The sequence below is a fragment of the Pyrus communis genome, chromosome 9 (assembly GCF_963583255.1).
Source record: "Pyrus communis chromosome 9, drPyrComm1.1, whole genome shotgun sequence".
Classification (NCBI taxonomy): domain Eukaryota; kingdom Viridiplantae; phylum Streptophyta; class Magnoliopsida; order Rosales; family Rosaceae; genus Pyrus; species Pyrus communis.
In genome coordinates this window covers 27,067,856-27,086,250 of record NC_084811.1, presented here as the reverse complement: position 1 = coordinate 27,086,250, position 18,395 = coordinate 27,067,856, and the positions used below count along the sequence as shown (strand labels likewise).

The window sequence follows — 18,395 nt, the reverse complement described above, 5'->3', positions numbered from 1 at the left end:
AACTATTGATTCTGTGCCGGTTTTAGAGGTTTAAAAACTGAACTGAATTGCCACTTAGTACTACGGTCTAATAATATTCCTCTTTACTTGTAAATGAGAAGTCTTAAGTTTGATTTTTGTCAAATGTGAATTTGAGCCACATTATTACTAGTTTATTATGAGGTTAAGTCCACCTCCTCTCCCTTGATGTATATAATATCGTTTATTCAAAAAGAAAAAAATTAATCAAGTTGAATGAATATAGATTAATATTTATTTATTTATTTTAGTTGGGTATGTATTTTTCAAGTCAAGTAGCCTGATTTTAACATAAGCCTTTCAGGCCTAATTACAAAGTCTAAAGCAAGAAATCCTTACTTTTTTCGGATTCTTTATTGAGTGATGCTACACTGCTTATATATTTGTGTCATTTTTCAAAAAGAAGTAGGTTTACTAATACATGTAGGTCTCATGTTTATTTAAAAAAATGACATAAATAATGATACAAATAGATAGTAAAAGTTTTTTTTTTTTGGTAATTAACCAATCTTCAGGCTTTATTAAAAAAAAAAAAAAGGCACACGAATCGAACTGAAAAAAAAAAATCAAATTGAATCGACCAGCAATTTTAATTTGGTTTCCGATTTTTGGTTTCCGATTTTTTTTAAAAAAATATTTAACCGAATGAAGCTCAACTCATCCCCCAGTTTAAAGTAAACAAAACATTAGAAAAAAGGGGGGAAAAAAAAAAAAAAAAAAAGGCCAAAGTGAGATGCATTGTTACGGCACAAGATGGGGATGATTGATGACTAGGCTCAGCCTCAGGACAGGTCACAGGAGCTTTTGCTTCTGCTTTTTGTGAGCTGTGGACTGGAGGACTAGTAATGATTTGATACTGAGATGTTTTTATAAGAAGTACGTATAAAAAAATTAAGCTTAAAAAGGTATTTGGTAAATACTTAAAAATAATTTATTTTTACAGTTTTGGATGAAAAAAAATTGAAAACATGAAGCAGCAAAAATAAGCTTATTCTCACAGCACATCAAAAACAGTTTTTTTTTCAAAATACAGCAATACCAAACCAGGCATTGGAAGTGGGGGAGAGCTCGTCCAAACATGAAGACACATGTCACCACTCTATTTGGAGAAGAGGGGATGATGTCATGAGATTAAGATTATCCTTGGACACCTTTGTCCAGCCGCCATGCATCTTCTTCTTTATTCCATTCCCAAATCTTATTTATCTCATCTCTCTCGCTCCTCCCTCCTAAGCCCCTGAGTCCTTCCCCCTCTTACTTGTTAATACGTGAAAATAGAAACTTAGCTCTCAGAAAATTCGGGAAGGACAAAACCAACAGTTGAATTCCATACGCCAAAAGCCTTTCAGCTGGCACTCTTACATTTACATACGACATAAACTTACTTTGTCATGATATGTGAATAAGTTAAAACATATTAAAATATATGATAAATTTGAAACATTGTCACTTGAAGTCTTGTTACAGTGCATGTAATTAGTCTCTCTCAGCAACACACACACACAGATATATATATATATATATATATATATTATATTATATTTGTTTCAGCTGAAAATGTAACTGACGATGATTGTTTTTTTATCTCTTCATCAACATCATCTGGTTCATACTAACCCAATGAACCCATTGGCCTAATCTCTCTTTTCCGCATGCCGACAAATTCCCACAACCATAAAAGCCCTTCCTTTCCTTCTCTCCCAATAAATTTCAAATTGTTCTTCTCTTTGTTTAATCTTTAGCTTGTTTGTTCGTTCGCTCGTTCCTCCTTAATTTCTTGATCAATATTTGGTTTAATTTAGGTAGCTAGGTATCTGTGGCTAGCAAGGAAATATTTGGTTGCTTGAGGATGAAAAACCCAGAATCAAGGCTGCCACCAGGATTTAGGTTTCACCCTACAGATGAAGAGCTCATCCTTCACTACCTTGTAAAGAAGGTGGCCTCCACTCCCTTACCTGTTTCCGTCATCGCTGAAGTTGATATCTACAAGTTTGATCCATGGGAATTGCCAGGTAAGGTACCTACCTATTAATTATTAATTAATTGATTCAACTGTTTGTTTTCAATACATATCACATATGCGTGCCTCTATGGTATATACATGCTAAGTGCTTCAGTTGATTAATTAACATATGGCTAATTCTGTGCTCTTTCATGCATACTGATGTCGACAATTAATTAGCCAAAGCTGCGTTTGGTGAGAAAGAATGGTACTTCTTCAGTCCAAGAGATCGCAAGTACCCGAATGGTGCGAGGCCAAACAGGGCTGCCGCATCAGGGTATTGGAAGGCAACTGGAACCGATAAGACGATTGTGGCACCATCAGGAGGGGGGCAGAACGTTGGTGTGAAGAAGGCTCTTGTGTTCTACAGGGGGAGACCCCCTAAGGGAATCAAGACAAACTGGATCATGCATGAGTATCGCCTTCCAGAAAACCCAAATAACCACACCACCACCAACCACCACCACAGAATCATGAAGCTCAAAGATTTATCCATGAGGGTGAGCAGTTTTATTTGATCTTATGAGCATTTGATTTACATAGTCAATTGTCCAATTGATATCATCCACATATATACTTTAGTCATTAACAATAACTATATCTATATCTATATGAACTTTGTTTGTGGCTCCAGTTGGATGATTGGGTTCTTTGTCGAATCTACAAGAAGTCGAATGTTGGGACTTCAGCAGTGGCACTGCCAAGTGATCAAAACCAAGAAGTTCAAGAAGAAGAAGATTTCCTCCACGATATCCTTTCCCCAAGCTTGAAAAGTCCCTTTACCGGCCTTGATCACAACATGATGAGTACCAGTAATACTAGCAGTCTCAAGCCTCAGAAATCTTGTTCCTTCTCCAACTTACTAGACGCCATGGACTACTCATTACTCACCAGTATCCTGGCGGATGGCCAATACTCTATCCCAACTGGAACTGGATTTCAATCAACGACTCCTAATAAGTTTAGCTATAGCTGTACCGGGAGTAGTAGTATCGGTTTAGACCCGCAACTGCTGTTCAATACCGATATTAGCAGCAGCAGTCATTTGCTTCAAACTCTCCCTCAATACAACGGTTTGAACTTGCCATCATCAGCTTCAAGCACCGAAAACCGGCTCAAGCGCCAGCATTCCATCACAGATGATCGTGGCGTGTTATTATGTCCATCGAAGAAATACGTAAATTCCAACTGCAGTTTCACTAACACCGCCAATTCATTCTTGAATCAGCAATTACTTCTGAGTAGTCCTAGTTTTCATTTTCAAGAATAAAACCATATAAAAGAAAGAAAGAAGGACGAGAATAATTACGGACGGTCGAACCTGCCAAGCCTTGGTCAAGCTGTTTCGTATGTATCAATAGTTCACAACAAAAGATGGCACAAATTTAATTACTGAAAGGAGTTTGGTTTTTTGTATATGCAATCTGGCAATCTGGCATGGCATGCATGATGCATGGGAGATTGATCCTCGAAAACAATACAATATTAATTAATATGGGTTCAATTGGCAGATCAGATTTACTTCTTAGTATGAATTATGAACATGAGAATTGAGGACTTGAATTCTTTTTCACAAGCGAAGGACATCTTCCCAATTCATGTAATTACAATTCCCCATCTCAATCAATATCTTTATATAGGGTTTAGGATGTTGATTTTTGTTCAATTGGGACATCAGATTTACTATTTGATATATTTATCTTGAAAAAGTAAGGGCTGATTTAATATCCTACTAAAAGTTTTCATCGTTTTCCAAAATCATTTCTTAAAGACCATCTCTTAAAAATAATTTTCTATAAAACTCAAAATTATTTTTAAGTCTTAACAACTTAAAAAAAAGAAAAAAAGCCTTTTTGTCAGTAACTCCCTGCTGAAGCCGAATGAGGGAGATGGAGATTAAAATCGAGAGAGAGAGAGAGAGAGGAAGAGATGAGACATAAAAGAGAGGTGATTGAGAGAAAGAGCGAGAAGCAATTGCAGAGAGAGGAGAGAGAAAAAGTAAAAAAATGGTAAAGACAACGAACAGAAAGGATAAAGAAAAGAGGATTCGAAGAGAAATGGGATAAGAGTGTCAGTTTTAAAAATTCTTAAAATAGATTTTCTCTGTAAGCTATATTTTCAAGTTGGTTTTCAGTTCAATTTTTCAAAATAGTATATCAAACAAGAATATTAGGCTTCAGATTCAAAAATTGTTTTTGAGTTAAAAAAATGAATTCAAATTAAATACCAAACAGGTTCTAAGGGTGCGAAAATAGTTTTTTGTTTTACAGATACAAAAAACAATTTTAAAATGTGTTTGGTCTGTTGTTTTTCAAGAACAAATTTAGAAAATAAAAGGCATGAAATATAATATTTAGCCTAAATTATATAAAACATCATTTTGAATGTTCATTTGTTTTTCAAGAATGATTTTAAAAAACAAAAAAAAATTAAAAACGCAGAAGATATGTATAAAACAAAGGTGGAAATTCCACTACCACCTCCCATCACCATCGCCAACGTGACACCATCGCCCTACCATCTCCACCATCTTCTTCACCACCGCCACCATCCCACCATTATTGCCGATGTGGATGCAAATTTTTGCCGCCCTTATCCTTTGACGAACATGCATTTGCAAAATAATAACACCTAAGATTAAGGCCAAAAGCCTCACTCGCCCACGATTTTTTTTTTGGGGGGGGGGGGGGTGGGGGAGGGGGAGGGCTTTGGCCGAAGAATCTCCGATGCCAAAGTTAGAATTCTGAAAAAAATGTGTTTTGCAGTTTGTGGGTAGCAAAGGGCTTCGCTTTTTAGTGGGAGAATAAGGCTATTTATAGGGGAGCTACCGGCCCTATTTGGAGAATAGTGGCCGACCATATATGGTGAAATTGTGTGAATAATTGCAAGATATTACATGAAATAATTGCAATTAGCATGACAATTAAATCTAAATTAAATAGGAAATTTGAGAGTTACCTTTTGAATAAGGATTTGATGAGGAGTGATGAGAGGGATTTGAATAAATACCATTTTGATCTCCTTTGACTCTTCCTTGATTGAGCTGCTATTGTTTGTTGCATGCCCGTGGGAATCCGATGTGCCTCGAGGGTAATTTTGTTATTTTCACCAAAAAGTTCGCGTGTCACCTCCATAATTTTCTTGATTATCTTTGGCTCCACAAATACCCCTACACTTGTTGGGCTGCTCGCAGGAAAAGGTAGCAGGTGTAGAGATCTTCCCTTGCTTTAGGAAACATAAGATTATTTCCTATTTTGATGTAGATTCCCACATGATAAGCTCATATTTATATATATTTTACATCAAATGCACTTATCTTTTCTTAATTAGTTCCTTATATTTTTGAGCTATTTTACTTTGTTTTTTTTTATTTGTAGGATTTGTCAAGCAAAGAAAAGAAAAATAGCACATTGGGTTTTTAAACGTCAAAACTGCCTGTGCAGATTCGCTAAATTTGGAAGCAAGTTGCGAACAGCTCAGAATGAATTTGAGAATGAGCCTTATATGCTTGGAAACTACGGATGTCTATTTTCTAGAACATTTCACGGATTACTAATATCATTTTTCTAGAAGAAGTTATCGCTGTTTTAACACTGAAAGGTTCCCAAGAGGTTGAGCAGTTTGTAACTGACAAAAAAGCATTGAAGACAATACATCCAATAAATCTAGTAGCCAAAACTGATGCAGCCAAGAATAAGCTAGCTGACACCTATTCAAATATCAGAGGAAATGGAATTAAAGATGAGGATTAACTAGGAGTAATGGGCATAAAGGCTAACTGAAGAGTTACAATTATTTTACCATTTCCTCTCACTTATTGTCATCACTAAATGGCTGTTAGTAGGGTGAGTTATGGAGAAGAAACTGGGGCAGCAAGCAAGAACAAAAAGGCTATAGGTTGCAGCGGCAAAGTGAAAAAAAAATAGAAAAGAAAGAAAAAAGGAAGGCTGCAGGTTGCGGTGGAAATGAAGGAAAAAAGACAAGGCAGCAGCGTTGGGGAAGGAAGGAAAGAAAGTAGGAAACCTTGGCATTCTCTTCTTTTGGTTTTATCTTCTCAAACCCATTTCTTTCTTTTGGTTTAATTTGAGAATAATGTTTAACTGAATTTTTAGTAGTTAGGGGCTGTTTTGAAGCCCCGAATATGATTTCGAATGTGTTATGACATTTCTTTGAATTACTTTTATGAATGGATGAAAATTGGTTCACTACTTGTCTCATTGATGAATTCTTTATGTGTTTTCTACGGATGCATACTTAGTAAGCATATTTAGGATTCTAATGCTATGAATATGTGTGTGTCTGCCCTTGTCGAATGAGGGCCTACATAACCAATTTCTAGGATAAGTAAGACAACGCCAGTACTCACGATGCCTTGTGATGACTCAAACTCTTTTCGTTCTTAATGATTTCTACTTGTTAAATCTATGAACACGCCATTCTAGATTGCATGCTAGAGACTAAGTTAAGTTGAAAACGTCATTCTCTTAACATACTACATAAGAAAGAGTAATAGGTTGAGTTCTAACAATGAGCCAACTTGAGCATCTTCATCCAGAAATAAAAGGAATTTGAATGAAATATAACATGTTTGCATGATTATTTGGTGGTGGATAGCAATTCCCCTAACTCGTTTTTCTTAATTTGTGAACTACTTAAAATTTGTTTCTGTTCTGTTTTTGTTCGATTTAATTTAAATAGAAAATCAACTCCAAAAATCCCAAATATTTGTGTGAGTGTAGCGCTATGTGTCTAGTGTTTGCATATAAAATTTCGTAGACTTTAGATAAGTGTAAGTCGGTCTAATAATTATTTTTCGGTAGCTGGTCAGTAGGGACAACAACCCAGTTTTTGTGACATTTTAAGCAGTTGGATAAAAATATCTTATGCGGGAAAGTCCCTTATTTTCATATGCTACAATTGACAAATCTTAGTGTTAATAAGCAAAATCAATAAGACATTTGTGTGCTACTTTGTGGTGTGCTTTTAATCCTATCACCACATTAATTGGAAATTAGATCCTTCTAGAAAGGGAAATAAATCACTTCCAAAGTCTATTTAAGTCTACATTAAGTAGATTATTAAATCAACTTTAGAGAGCAATTTATTCTACCATACAATAGAGAGAAAGCTAGAGGATATTTGGTCCCCCTCCCTTAGCAATCTTTTACATTTGCCTGTGCAAAATACCATCTTTCGTTGCTTTCTTCGTCTTCACGCCGCACCAAGGTAAGAAAAAAAAAAAAATTTCCTTGTCTTCTTAATTTTTGGGAGCCTTAGGGCTTGAAATTTGGCTTGACGAGGGTCTAGGATGTATGAAAAATGGCTGGGGAGGCCATAGCATGGCTGCTGCCGTGGGTGGCTGCTGTTGGCTTGATGCAGCGGCAGCTAAGCACGGGCCGAGGTTTGGGTGCAATGGCGTGGGCCACGGAGACTAGTTGGGGCTTGGCTTAGACTCGGTTGGCATGGGCTAGGGGCCACTTGACTTAGGCCAAGGCTGATGGGTGCTGGGGCGCGAGGTCTGGGCCATTAGGCCATGGGCTATTAGGTTGGCCCGCATGAGAAATGAGAAAGAGACGGAGGCGTAGGGGCAATAGCCCTCCCTCAAATTGGGTTGGGCTCAAAGAGAGAAACGAAGGCCAGCGCGAGCTGGGCTTCCTTGTTTACTGCCCTTGGGCCATAGGGCCTATTGCACTTTTTCCCTTTTTTTTTTTTTTTTATTTATTTTTTATTTTTTGTGAAGCCGTCTAACGATTCTTCCTTGCGCCTTTGTAGAATTTCTTCGAGCATGTCTTCTTCAAACCATAAGAGTGATGATGGTGTGCCGTCGTTGTATCGTCAAGTTGGGTCTTTGAGTAAAGTGGGCTACTTCAAGGCAGCTCACTTCAAAATTAATTATGACAACTTGTTCAAAGATTTCCTTGAAGCATATAGGCACACCATTCCATCTAGGATGCGTGTGAAGCGTGTCAAGGAGGGTAGCAGCCGTGAGCCATATAGTGGGGCTCGAAGAAATATCAAGTTTTACCCCTACTAATTTGTGTTAGGATTTACTTTTCCCAGGATGTGTTTCTTCCAAGAAGTGTTTTGCTCCATGCAGTATGCCCCCACTCATTGTTCTCCAAATAAGGTCCGTGTGATGGTGTGATTCCTCAATCTAAGCCAATTCTTTGACTTGGATCTGACCATCAACAAATTCTGGTACTTCTTTAACATAGGCCATATTGATGGATTTGGGCAGCTGCAATCCCGCCATAGACTTTTTGATCATTCGAGCAAGGAAAATCATGACTAGGCCAAGGAGACTTTGGAGATAAGTTGAAAGTGGCAGTTTGATTCTTCCCCTGAGCTGCACATTCTGACGATTTTCATCACCATAAGTAGATTGCTTAGTCTCTAGGCTGCTTTGTGTTTTTTTCTGAGCTACTCTCTAATTTGTTGATTGTCCTTATCTGCTTATGTAGATTCGAAATTCGGCTTAACTCCCCAGATTTGTCCAAATATGAAGAAGGTGCATGTTGCTTTAAGTATCCATGTTGAGTACCGTGAATGGCATTGGCTGCTTAGTCCTCTTCCTTTGGAGAAATGTCGGTTGCCCTCAAGAAAGGAGATAAAATGGATCAAGGTAGAGGCATTAGCTCATTCAATTGCTGTCCTGGAGCTTGCTGTGAATGAAGGTGGCCCGTCTACTCAAGAGATGCCGGTTGAGAAAAAATCGAAGGCTTCCTCCCTTGCTCATAAGGGTCCGCCTGTTAGCAATAGGCTTGTGATTAACTTAACTTCTTCCAAGAGGAAGAAAGATGAGGTTGTTAGATCTGAGCCGGTGACGCCTGCCATGCCGAAGATAGCTAGTATAATTATTGATAGGATTACTCAGTGTAGAGGTTTTATCGTGCCCTCCGTGCAAAAATTTGTGCCAAGACGTCCGTTAGAAGCTAAGTCTGGTTCACCGATGAAGAAGCTTGCTACTATGAAGAGCGATAAGGTCGAATTCGCTGCTAAAGTGGCACCAAGGCCTATTCTTCTTTCTGCTGAGATTGGTTCGCCTGTTAAGAAAGAAGTGACTGCTCATATAGGTAATTATAAGAAATCCACCAAACCTGTTTCTGGAGAGGCTGTTGAGATTTGTGCGCTTTTAAAACCAGATCTGATTGAAGATATAGATGTGTATGCCAAGCTTATTGATGGCATTAGAGGGGTTGTTTGCCCAAGTTCATTTGTGAAGCATATGACCCAATATGGAAGGATTGTTCTGCTTACTATGATGCAGAAAACGGCGATTTTGACAGCCGAGTCTATGCTTTCTTAACCAAGAGGATACCAAGGCTGCCAAGGAGATGGCAACGACTATGGAAGCTGAGGCTTATTCTTCTGTCGTGAAGATCAAGAGGTTAGAGTCTGAGCTCGTCGCTTTGAAAGGGTTCAATATCTCTGCCCCTGCTTCTATGCAACTTGTGACCGTTCACTAGGAAATCATTGACTTGAAGACTAGGCTTGATGCGATTTAAGTTAAGTATGAAAGTGCAGAGAATCAAGATCTTAAACGTGCCATTTTTTAGCTTCGTTCTACTGCTTACGCAAAGGATGAAGAGTTAATTACTGCTTATAATCAAATGATCCACTTCAAGAAAGTCGTTGATAGGCTTGAACCCTAAGTGTTGGAACTCCAAAGTGTACTGAAGATCAACAAAAATTCAAAGAAGGAACTGGATGAGCTGCAGCGCGTCTATATTGGTATGCTCGAGAAGAACGAGCAGCTGAATAGTGAAAAGGTTGGGCTCGAGGCTTTGATTATTCATAGTCTAGCCGATTTCTACAAGCTGAGCTATGTAGATCATCTTTTTGGTAAGCCATCTGACTTTGAGTTTGCTGGGAAAGACTTTGAGACCATCTCTATTTCTCCAAAAGACTTGTTTGCCTTTACTTTTGAGGCTTCCATTGGTGAAGCAGTTGGAGAAATTGGTGCCCAGGGTGGGGCAGTCAAGGGTGAAGCGGTAAATGATGCCATTGTTGAGAGCATCGTGGCTGCTAAAGTGTAATGACCGAGTAGTCGTGGGATGTCCAAGCTGCTGAAGATTAGTCTTCTAAGTAGCCTTTAGGATTTTCTTTGTTTTCCTTGTTACTTTTTGCTTTGCTTGAACTTCTTCAACCTTTGCTATTTGTTTATCAATTTTGCTAGAAAATTTAATAAACTTGTTTTCTTCGTTTTTCTTCATCTTCATTTCTTTTGTTTACGCCGAACCTTTAACCTTTAGACTAGTGGCAAGCATGCTGATTTTCTATAAGTAGACAGGCCCACGTAGCCTATGCAGCCGTAGATGTTGGTGTAGAACTTTTGCAAAGTTGTTAGCCACAGAGTCGGCAACCAAACGCCTTACTTACAGAAGCAGACGAGTCCACGTGACCACTTGGCTGTTAACCTTGGCTTTCTTCAATCCTTTGAGCTGTGTGGCCTGCATCACAACATACTAAAGATTTTTGGGTCATGAAATTTGCTAACCTTTCGTATCAAAAGTACGCGGTTGTATGGAATTTCGTAAGTAAATGTCTGAGAGAACTCCTTGCTCTTTATGTAACCAATTTCGTGGGTTGCGTAGCAAGTATCACAACACTTTAGGAATTAGTGTAGATCTAAACGATCATTCCGTGCTTGGCAGAGGTGAAGCTTATCGACTGCGTAGCATGTCGGCAGTAGATAAAGCTTCATATATGCAAGCTAATTGTTTATCCTTTCACAAAAATGTGCGATTGTATAAGTTTGGCGCGGCTTATTGCTCGAATGGCAAGCTGTAGGTAGTCTTTTGGAAACCATAGGCCACCTTAGTGCACTCGGTAGCAGCTTTAGGGTTCTAGTGCAGCCGTTCATAGGGCATTATGCGTAATGTGCCTCTTCTGTCTCTAAGGCCTGATTCCCCGCAGATTAGGCCAAGAGACCAAAAATCTTTCAGTTAGCTAAGCCTTGAAAAAGACGATTATGGCTACTTCTAGGAATCCCAACGCAAGCCATCGTGCACCTAGTTACACCAGGGCAGCTCGACTCATCCACGTCTGGATATTCAGAGTGTATAGTTTATCTTCTTGCATCAGAAAGAAAACCCATATGGGTGTTAGGGAATTAGTTTACCCTGTTGCACTAGAGAGCATGGTTAATCCTTAGGGGGTGCGATTCCTGCGATTAGTCCCTAAGAAGGGCGCGATCTTCTTTTGAAGTACAGAATGATCAATTGTTGTAAGCATGCAACTGAGCCAAGTTGTAAATTACTTCTAAATTCCTCATTGAAAAACGAGTGAAACGAACGAAAACTTAACTATAAGGCAGGAACTGCATAACAACTGAATAGTCCTCAACTTGCGAGGTGGTACCTGTCGAACTGCTTGAGTATTCAGGCTTTAATGTAGCTGGAGGTCACGCATGGTACTTCCTCAGATTGTAGGTGTTCCACTATTTTTCGATCTCTTTGTAGGGTTGTGTAACCACCCTTGCCACCTACTCTGATGATCTTGTATGGACCTTCCCAGATGGGATCCATTTTTTGAAGCCTTCTCTGCGGGCAATGATGAAGTCTTTTCTTAGGACTAGATCTCTGGGCTAGAATTGCAGGATGTTCACCCTTTTGTTGTAGCTAAAAAGGAGTTGTTGCTAATAGGCTGCGATGCGAGTGATGACCTTATCGCGTTCTTCCTCTGTTAGATCTAAGTTTTTGGCCATCTCTTTTATGTTCTGCTCGATGCTTTGCAGTAAAGTGGTGATACTTGGCACGATGACATTGGGGGGAATGATTGCTTCTGAACCAAATGCCAAGGATAAATAAGTCTCATCAATTGCTTGTCATTTGGTTATGCAATACGCCCATAGACATCTGGGAAGTTCGTCTGGCCATTTTCCCTTCTTATTGAATAAGATTTCTTGAGGCAGTCGAGAATCATCTTGTTGGATGCTTCAACCTACCCATTGCCTTGAGGGTACCTCGACATGGACATGTGCTACTTGATGCCATATTTTTGGAAGAACTTTGCCAAATCTTTGCTTACGAATTGCATGCCATTGTCTGTGATGATGGATTAAAAGATGCCAAATCAGCAAATGATGTTCCTCCATATGAAGAGCTCTATGTCCTCTTGAGTAGTGGTTGTCATGGGCTATGCTTCCACCCACTTAGTAAAGTAGTTCGTTGCCACGATCATCATGCCCCTACCCCTAGTAGCGGATGACATTGGCCCCACCAGGTCGATTGCCCACTACATGAACGGCCAAGGATGCGTCTGCATGTGTAGTTTATTAGCAGGCAGTGCTGGTACCGGCTTGCAGCGTTGACAACGGTCACACTTTTGTACTAACTCCTTAGTGTCTTAATGCATAGTAGGCCAGTAGTAGCATGCGTTAAGAGCTTTCTATGCTACGGATCGGCCTCCGAAGTGATTTCCACAAACACCTTTATGTATTGAACTTAGAACCTTTAGGTCATTGGGAGGCACTAGGCAACGAAGATCTAGTCCAGTGTAGGATCTTCGGACGACAATGCAGGTCCACATGTAGTAGCGTGCTGTCTTCGTTTAAAGTTTTCTAGACTCCAATCTTTCTATTGAGAGTGTGCCATTGACCAGGTATTCTATAATGGAATCTTACTAATTTGGAGTTGTACTAACCTGTGACACCTCGGCTGCTGGCTTCGTCTCTATGCTTAGTTTGTCCAAATACTACTCTAAAATAGAGTGTTTGAGTTGGTGGTCGAGGGTAGAGACTAGGCCGGTTAACGAGTCTGCGTGGGCGTTATCTGCCCGCGGAACTTGAGTGAGAATGTAAGTCAAAAACACCTTAAGTTGCTTTCGCACCTTCTCTAGGTATTGCGCCATCTATGAATGATTTGCCATGTATTCCCCAGTAATCTAGCAAGTGATTAGTTAGGAATCGAAATAAATTGCAAGCTTTTTCACTGCCAAATCTTTTGTCATTCGAAGGCCTACTAGTAGGGCTTCGTACTTTGCTTTGTTGTTAGATGATTTGAAGCATAAAGTGATTGCATGCTCAAGCATTGAACCGTTTGGGGTGATAAAGACCACGCCTACTCCCGAGCCCTTATAGTTGGATGCGTCGTCGACGTGTAAATGCTAGAAGTCTTCCTTGGGTGAGGCAAGCGTGGCCAAGGTGTGCTCAATTACCTTCGGGGAGTCGTTGGGCCACGTTATTATGTCGCCTAGGCTAGACGTGAATTTTGCTATGAAGTCAGCCAAAGCTTGGGCCTTTATCATCGTGCAGGTCGGTAAACTAAGCCATATTGGTTATATTCCAATGCCCATTTCATTACTCGTTCGGAAACGTTCGGACCATGTAGGATTGATCGTAGAGGATACTGGGTCATGACGATGACTGTATGAGCTTGAAAATATGGTCTAAGCTTCCGAGCCACAACAATTAGCGCCAAAATCAATTTCTTAATCTTTGAATATATGGCTTCCGCTTCGAGAAGAGCTTTAAAAGTGTAAAATACTGACAATTGGGCCCCTAACTCTTCTCGTATAAGGGTAGAACTCACTGCTATTTCTGAGATTGCCAAGTAGATGTATAAGTCATCCGCTGCTTCCTGCTTGGATATTGAGGGAGGTGATGTGAGATATTTTTTTCAAGTCTTGGAAAGCTCTTTCCCACTCATTGTCCCATTTGTCCTAAATTTCTTGAAGTCTTGGAAATGCTTGCATCGATCGATAGACCGCGAGAGGAAACAGTTGAGCACGGCTGCTCATCCAGTTAAGCGCGGCTGCTCGTCCAGTTAAGCCTTGGATTTTCTTCAAGGTAGTTGGAGATTTCATCTCTAGGATTGCTCGGATTTGCTTAGGATGTGCTTTGATTCCTCATTGGGTTACTAGGTACCCTAAGAATCTGCCTGAAGAGGCTCGAAATGTGCATTTGACTTGATTGAGCTTCATCTTGTACTTTCTAAGGATGTCGAACATTTCTGCCAAGTTGTTAATGTGGTCTGATCGCTGTTTGGCCTCTATGGTTACTCTAATTTGCTTATTGAACATCATGTTTACCAGTCGTTGGTAAGTAGCTCTCGTATTCTTGAGGCCAAAAGGCATGACTTTGTAGCAATAGATGCCTCGCTTGACCACGAGCACAGTTTTCTCCTTGTCGAGTTCATGCATATATATTTGGTTGTTGCTGGAGTATGCATCTAAGAAACTAAGAAGTTAGTTCCCGGAAGTTGAATCTACTAGTAGATCGATTAGGGGAATTGGGTAAGGATCTTTTGGGCATGCTTTACTGAGGTCAATTCAGTCTATCCAAACCCTCTATTTTCCATTCTCTTTCTTCATTACTTGCACAACGTTGGCAAGCTATGCTAAGTATGCTACCTCTTATATGCTTATGGGCTCTAATAGCTTGTAGATTTTTGCTTCGATGATTGCCACTCGTTCGGGTGCGAAATGTCTTCTCTTTTAGATTACTGGTTTGGCATTGAGGTCAACCTGCAGCTTGTGGCAAGCTATCTTAGGGTCGATGCCGGGCATGTCGAAAGGTGACCATTCAAAGATGTCACAATTTTCCCTAAGGAAATTCATGAGTTCCTCATTTTGTTTCGGGCTCAGGCGTGAGTCGATTATAGAAGTCTTCTTTTGCTACTGAGGATCAAGAATGATATGATTGACATCCTTTTCGGGTTTCCATCTTGTCTCGCCTGTTGACGCGTTGATTTAGACACCATCTTCTTGATCTGTCTGCTATGATTACTATTTGGTAGCTTTATCGCCCCTTTGGACCTCAGTAGCCTATACGGCGGTAAATATCTTCTTATTTGTTTCCTTAAGTACTTGCACAGTGCATTGTTGAGATATGGCCTGATCATACTTGATTTATCCTCTTCCTCATCCAGTGATGCAGAATCAAATTTTTTTGATACTTGACGGAGGTTACGATATCCAGCTTTATCAGCCATGGTCACCCTAGAATCCTCTTGTAAGGAGATGGGTCGCTTACTATCGTGAACATCTACTTTGAGACAACTAGCGGTGTTCTCACGTCAAGTGTAATGTTGTCGATGGCAATCTAAGTGTGTCCATTGAATCTGATGAGTACCTCCGCTTGGGGTATGATTGTGCTTTCCAAGCCAATCTTCTGAATTACTAAGAGCTGAAGTAGATTAACTGCACTTCCATTGTCAACCATCATTTTGTCGATTATAGCATGGGTTATTTGGACATATATCACTAGTGCATTGTTGTGTGGGAAATCAACACCTTAGGCATCCTACTCGGTGAAACCAACGATGGGTCCAAGTTGGGCGTCGACTGCCTGGACCTGGAAGACTAATAGAGCCTGCTAGATCTTCATTTTCTTGGGATTGTTGGTGGCTCCCAACTGCTCGGACTCGACAAAAATGCCAGTAATCTGAATTGTTTTGGTTGGCAGCTCTTCGTCGGCGTCTGCATTCCTTCACCGAGACCTCAATGGAATACACAGTACTTGATGTGGTCCAACTTGGAGGTATCTCTCGTCTATTGCTTCGGTAGCTTGAACCATGGTTCACTTTTGATGTCACAAAGGATTTAGTGGATTGAGATCGAGAACTTTGAGTAGTTCTTGAGCATCAAGCCTCCTTTAGTCAAGGATCAATCCCTGCGCTCGGCCTCTTGCCTACTTTTTTTGTTGTACTGTTTCCCATCCTTATTCTTTTGAGCTACTTCCAATTCTTTTTTAGGCTGCTCAGGTGTCTTATCTGCACACCGAACCTCATCCCAAAGTGCATGCTTCTCTGCCAGAGTGAAAGACTCCTTAGGGTTTTTCTTGACGTTGAACAAGTGGTCGGACTTCTTCTTGATCGAGCAATAAGATGAATACTTTTTGGTGAAAACCAAAGAAAGCTCATCAAAACTCCTAATAAATTGCGGAAGCAGGGTGTTAAACCAATCTTGCGCCTTGTCTTGTAAAGTGGTAGAAAATATCTTGCACATGAGAGCGTTATTGTTCCGATAGAGGATCATTGCGCTTCGGTAATGCTTCAGGTGTCTCTCCGGGTCTCCATCCCCTTTAAAGGATGTGAAATGTGGCATACTAACTTGCGTGGAAGCTTTGTCTGCTCGATCTCATCTGTGAAGGGTGGCCTGCTTATGTTGTTCATGTCCCGTCGTAGTGCCTCGTCAGTGACCTCTTTACGTTGGAAATCGGGCAATTGCTCAGTTAAGAGCTTCTTTACTTCTTCAATTTGCCTTTGTTAAGGGTAACGGAGGTTTCAGCTGCCCTCAGTCGTGAACTACTAGTCTAGGCTACTCTTCCATGTGTTCGACTCGTCTATGCTGCATGATAGGTTTAAAAGCACACCACAAAGTAGCACACAAATGTCCTATTGATTTTCCTTATTAACACTAAGATTTTTCAATTGTAGCATATGAAAATAAGGGTCCTTCCTGTAGAAGATAGTTTTATCTAATCACTTAAAATGTCACAAAAACTGGGCTATTATTCCTACTAACCAGCCACCGAAAAATAATTATTAGATCAACTTACACTTATCTAAAGTCTATAAAATTTTATATGAAGAAACTAGACACACAGAGCTACACTCACACAAATTTTTGGGGTTTTTGGAGTTGATTTGATATTTAAATTAAATCAACCAAAAACAGGACAGAGACAGATTTTAAATAATAAAAATATATTGTAGTTCACAATTTAAGAAAACGAGTTAGGAGAAGTGTTATCCACCACCAAATAATCATACAAACATGTTATGTTTCATTCAAATTCCTTCTATTTTTGGATGAAAATGATCAAGTTGGCTCAATGTTAGAACTCAACCTATTACTCTTTCTCATGTGGTATGTTAAGATAATGACATTTTCAACTTAACTTAGTCGCTAGCATGCAATCTAGAATGGTATGTTCATAGATTTAACAAGTAGAAATCATTAAGAACGAAAAGAGTTTGAGTCATCACAAGGCATCGTAAGTACTGGCGTTGTCTTACTTATCCTAGAAATTGGTTCACATGTTAATCGCAATTAACAACTACTACTCTAGAACATATGTAGGTCCTCATTAGACAAGGGCAGACACACACATATTCATAGCATTAGAATCCTAGATATGCTTACTAAGTATGCATCCGTAGAAAACACATAAAGAATTCATCAATGAGACAAGTAGTGAACCAATTTTCATCCATTCATAAAAGTAATTCAAACGAAATGTCATAACAAACTTGCAATCATATTCGGGGCTTCATACAGCCCCTAACTACAAAAAATTTAGTTACATAATCCTTAAGTTAAAACAAAAGATAGACATGAGTTTGAGAAAATAGAACCGAAAAATATCGACTGAGGCCTTCCCCTTTCCTTCCTTCCCCAACGCTACTTTTAAACCAATTCTTGCTACATCATTTTCTTCTCCTTAACTCACCCACTAATAGACATTTAGTGATGACAAAAAGTGAGAGGAAATGGTAAAACAATTGTAACTCCTTGGGTAGCCTTTATGCCAATTACTCCCTCTTAATCCTCATCTATAATTCCATTTCCTCTTATATTTGAATAGGTGTCAGCTGGTTTGTTCTTGATTGCATCAGTTTTGGCTGCTAGATTTATTGGATTTATTGCTTTTAATGCTTTCTTGTCAGTTACAAACTGCTCAGCCTCTTAGGAACCTTTTAGTGTTAAAACGGCCATAACTTCTTCTAGAAAAGTGATATTAACAATCCGCGAAATGCTCCAGAAAATAGACATTCGTAGCTTTCCAAGAATCCGTAGCTCTCCTCTAATTCATTATGAGATGTCCACAACTTTCTTCCAAAGTCAGCTGACCTGCACAGGTAGTTTTGACGAATTTGTTACTTAAAATCCCACTTGTGCTATTTTTCTTTTCTTTGCTTGACAAATCCTACAAAACACAAAGTAAATAACTCAAAAATATAAGGAACTAACTAAGAAAAGACAAGTGAATTTGATATAAAATATATATAAATATGAGCTTATCATTGCAGCTGTGGTGCATGTGGTACGTTCCTAGCAAGCGAGCGAATTTCTCGCTGGCTGCCAGTTGAACTTGAGCCGGATTGAATGACTGATTCTCTCCATCCATCTAGCTGCCTACTCTGATGTAAGGTGAAAAATGCTCCTTGTAAGCCTAGCCGCGAATAAACACTTCACCTGAAAGGTTGCTCATGTCGATTATCAGAGGATGGCCCCAATCGTGAGTGTATGCTCATTCGTGGGCCTAACTTAGAGTGTACACTTCTCCTCGTGCCAAAACGAGAGTATATGCTATCTCTGGGGCCTAGTCGGTAGTGTACACTACCCGAACGTTCGGTTTGTGGCTGGTCGATAGGCTGTTTTCTAAGATGCTGTTAGAGAGGTTCATCGTTTACCCTTGTCCTGCTTTGGG

The 18,395-nt window shown here is 39.7% G+C and overlaps 1 protein-coding gene across 1 annotated transcript; it reads left to right on the top strand.

Annotated features, from left to right (window-relative positions):
• Positions 1-1,592: 1,592 nt before the first annotated feature.
• Positions 1,593-3,524, top strand: LOC137745390 (NAC domain-containing protein 2-like). Its single transcript, XM_068485342.1, has 3 exons — positions 1,593-2,030; positions 2,201-2,520; positions 2,655-3,524. The coding sequence occupies exons 1-3, from the start codon at positions 1,868-1,870 to the stop codon at positions 3,288-3,290; spliced, it is 1,119 nt and encodes a 372-aa protein (XP_068341443.1). The 5' UTR covers positions 1,593-1,867; the 3' UTR covers positions 3,291-3,524.
• The last annotated feature ends 14,871 nt before the right edge of the window (positions 3,525-18,395 follow it).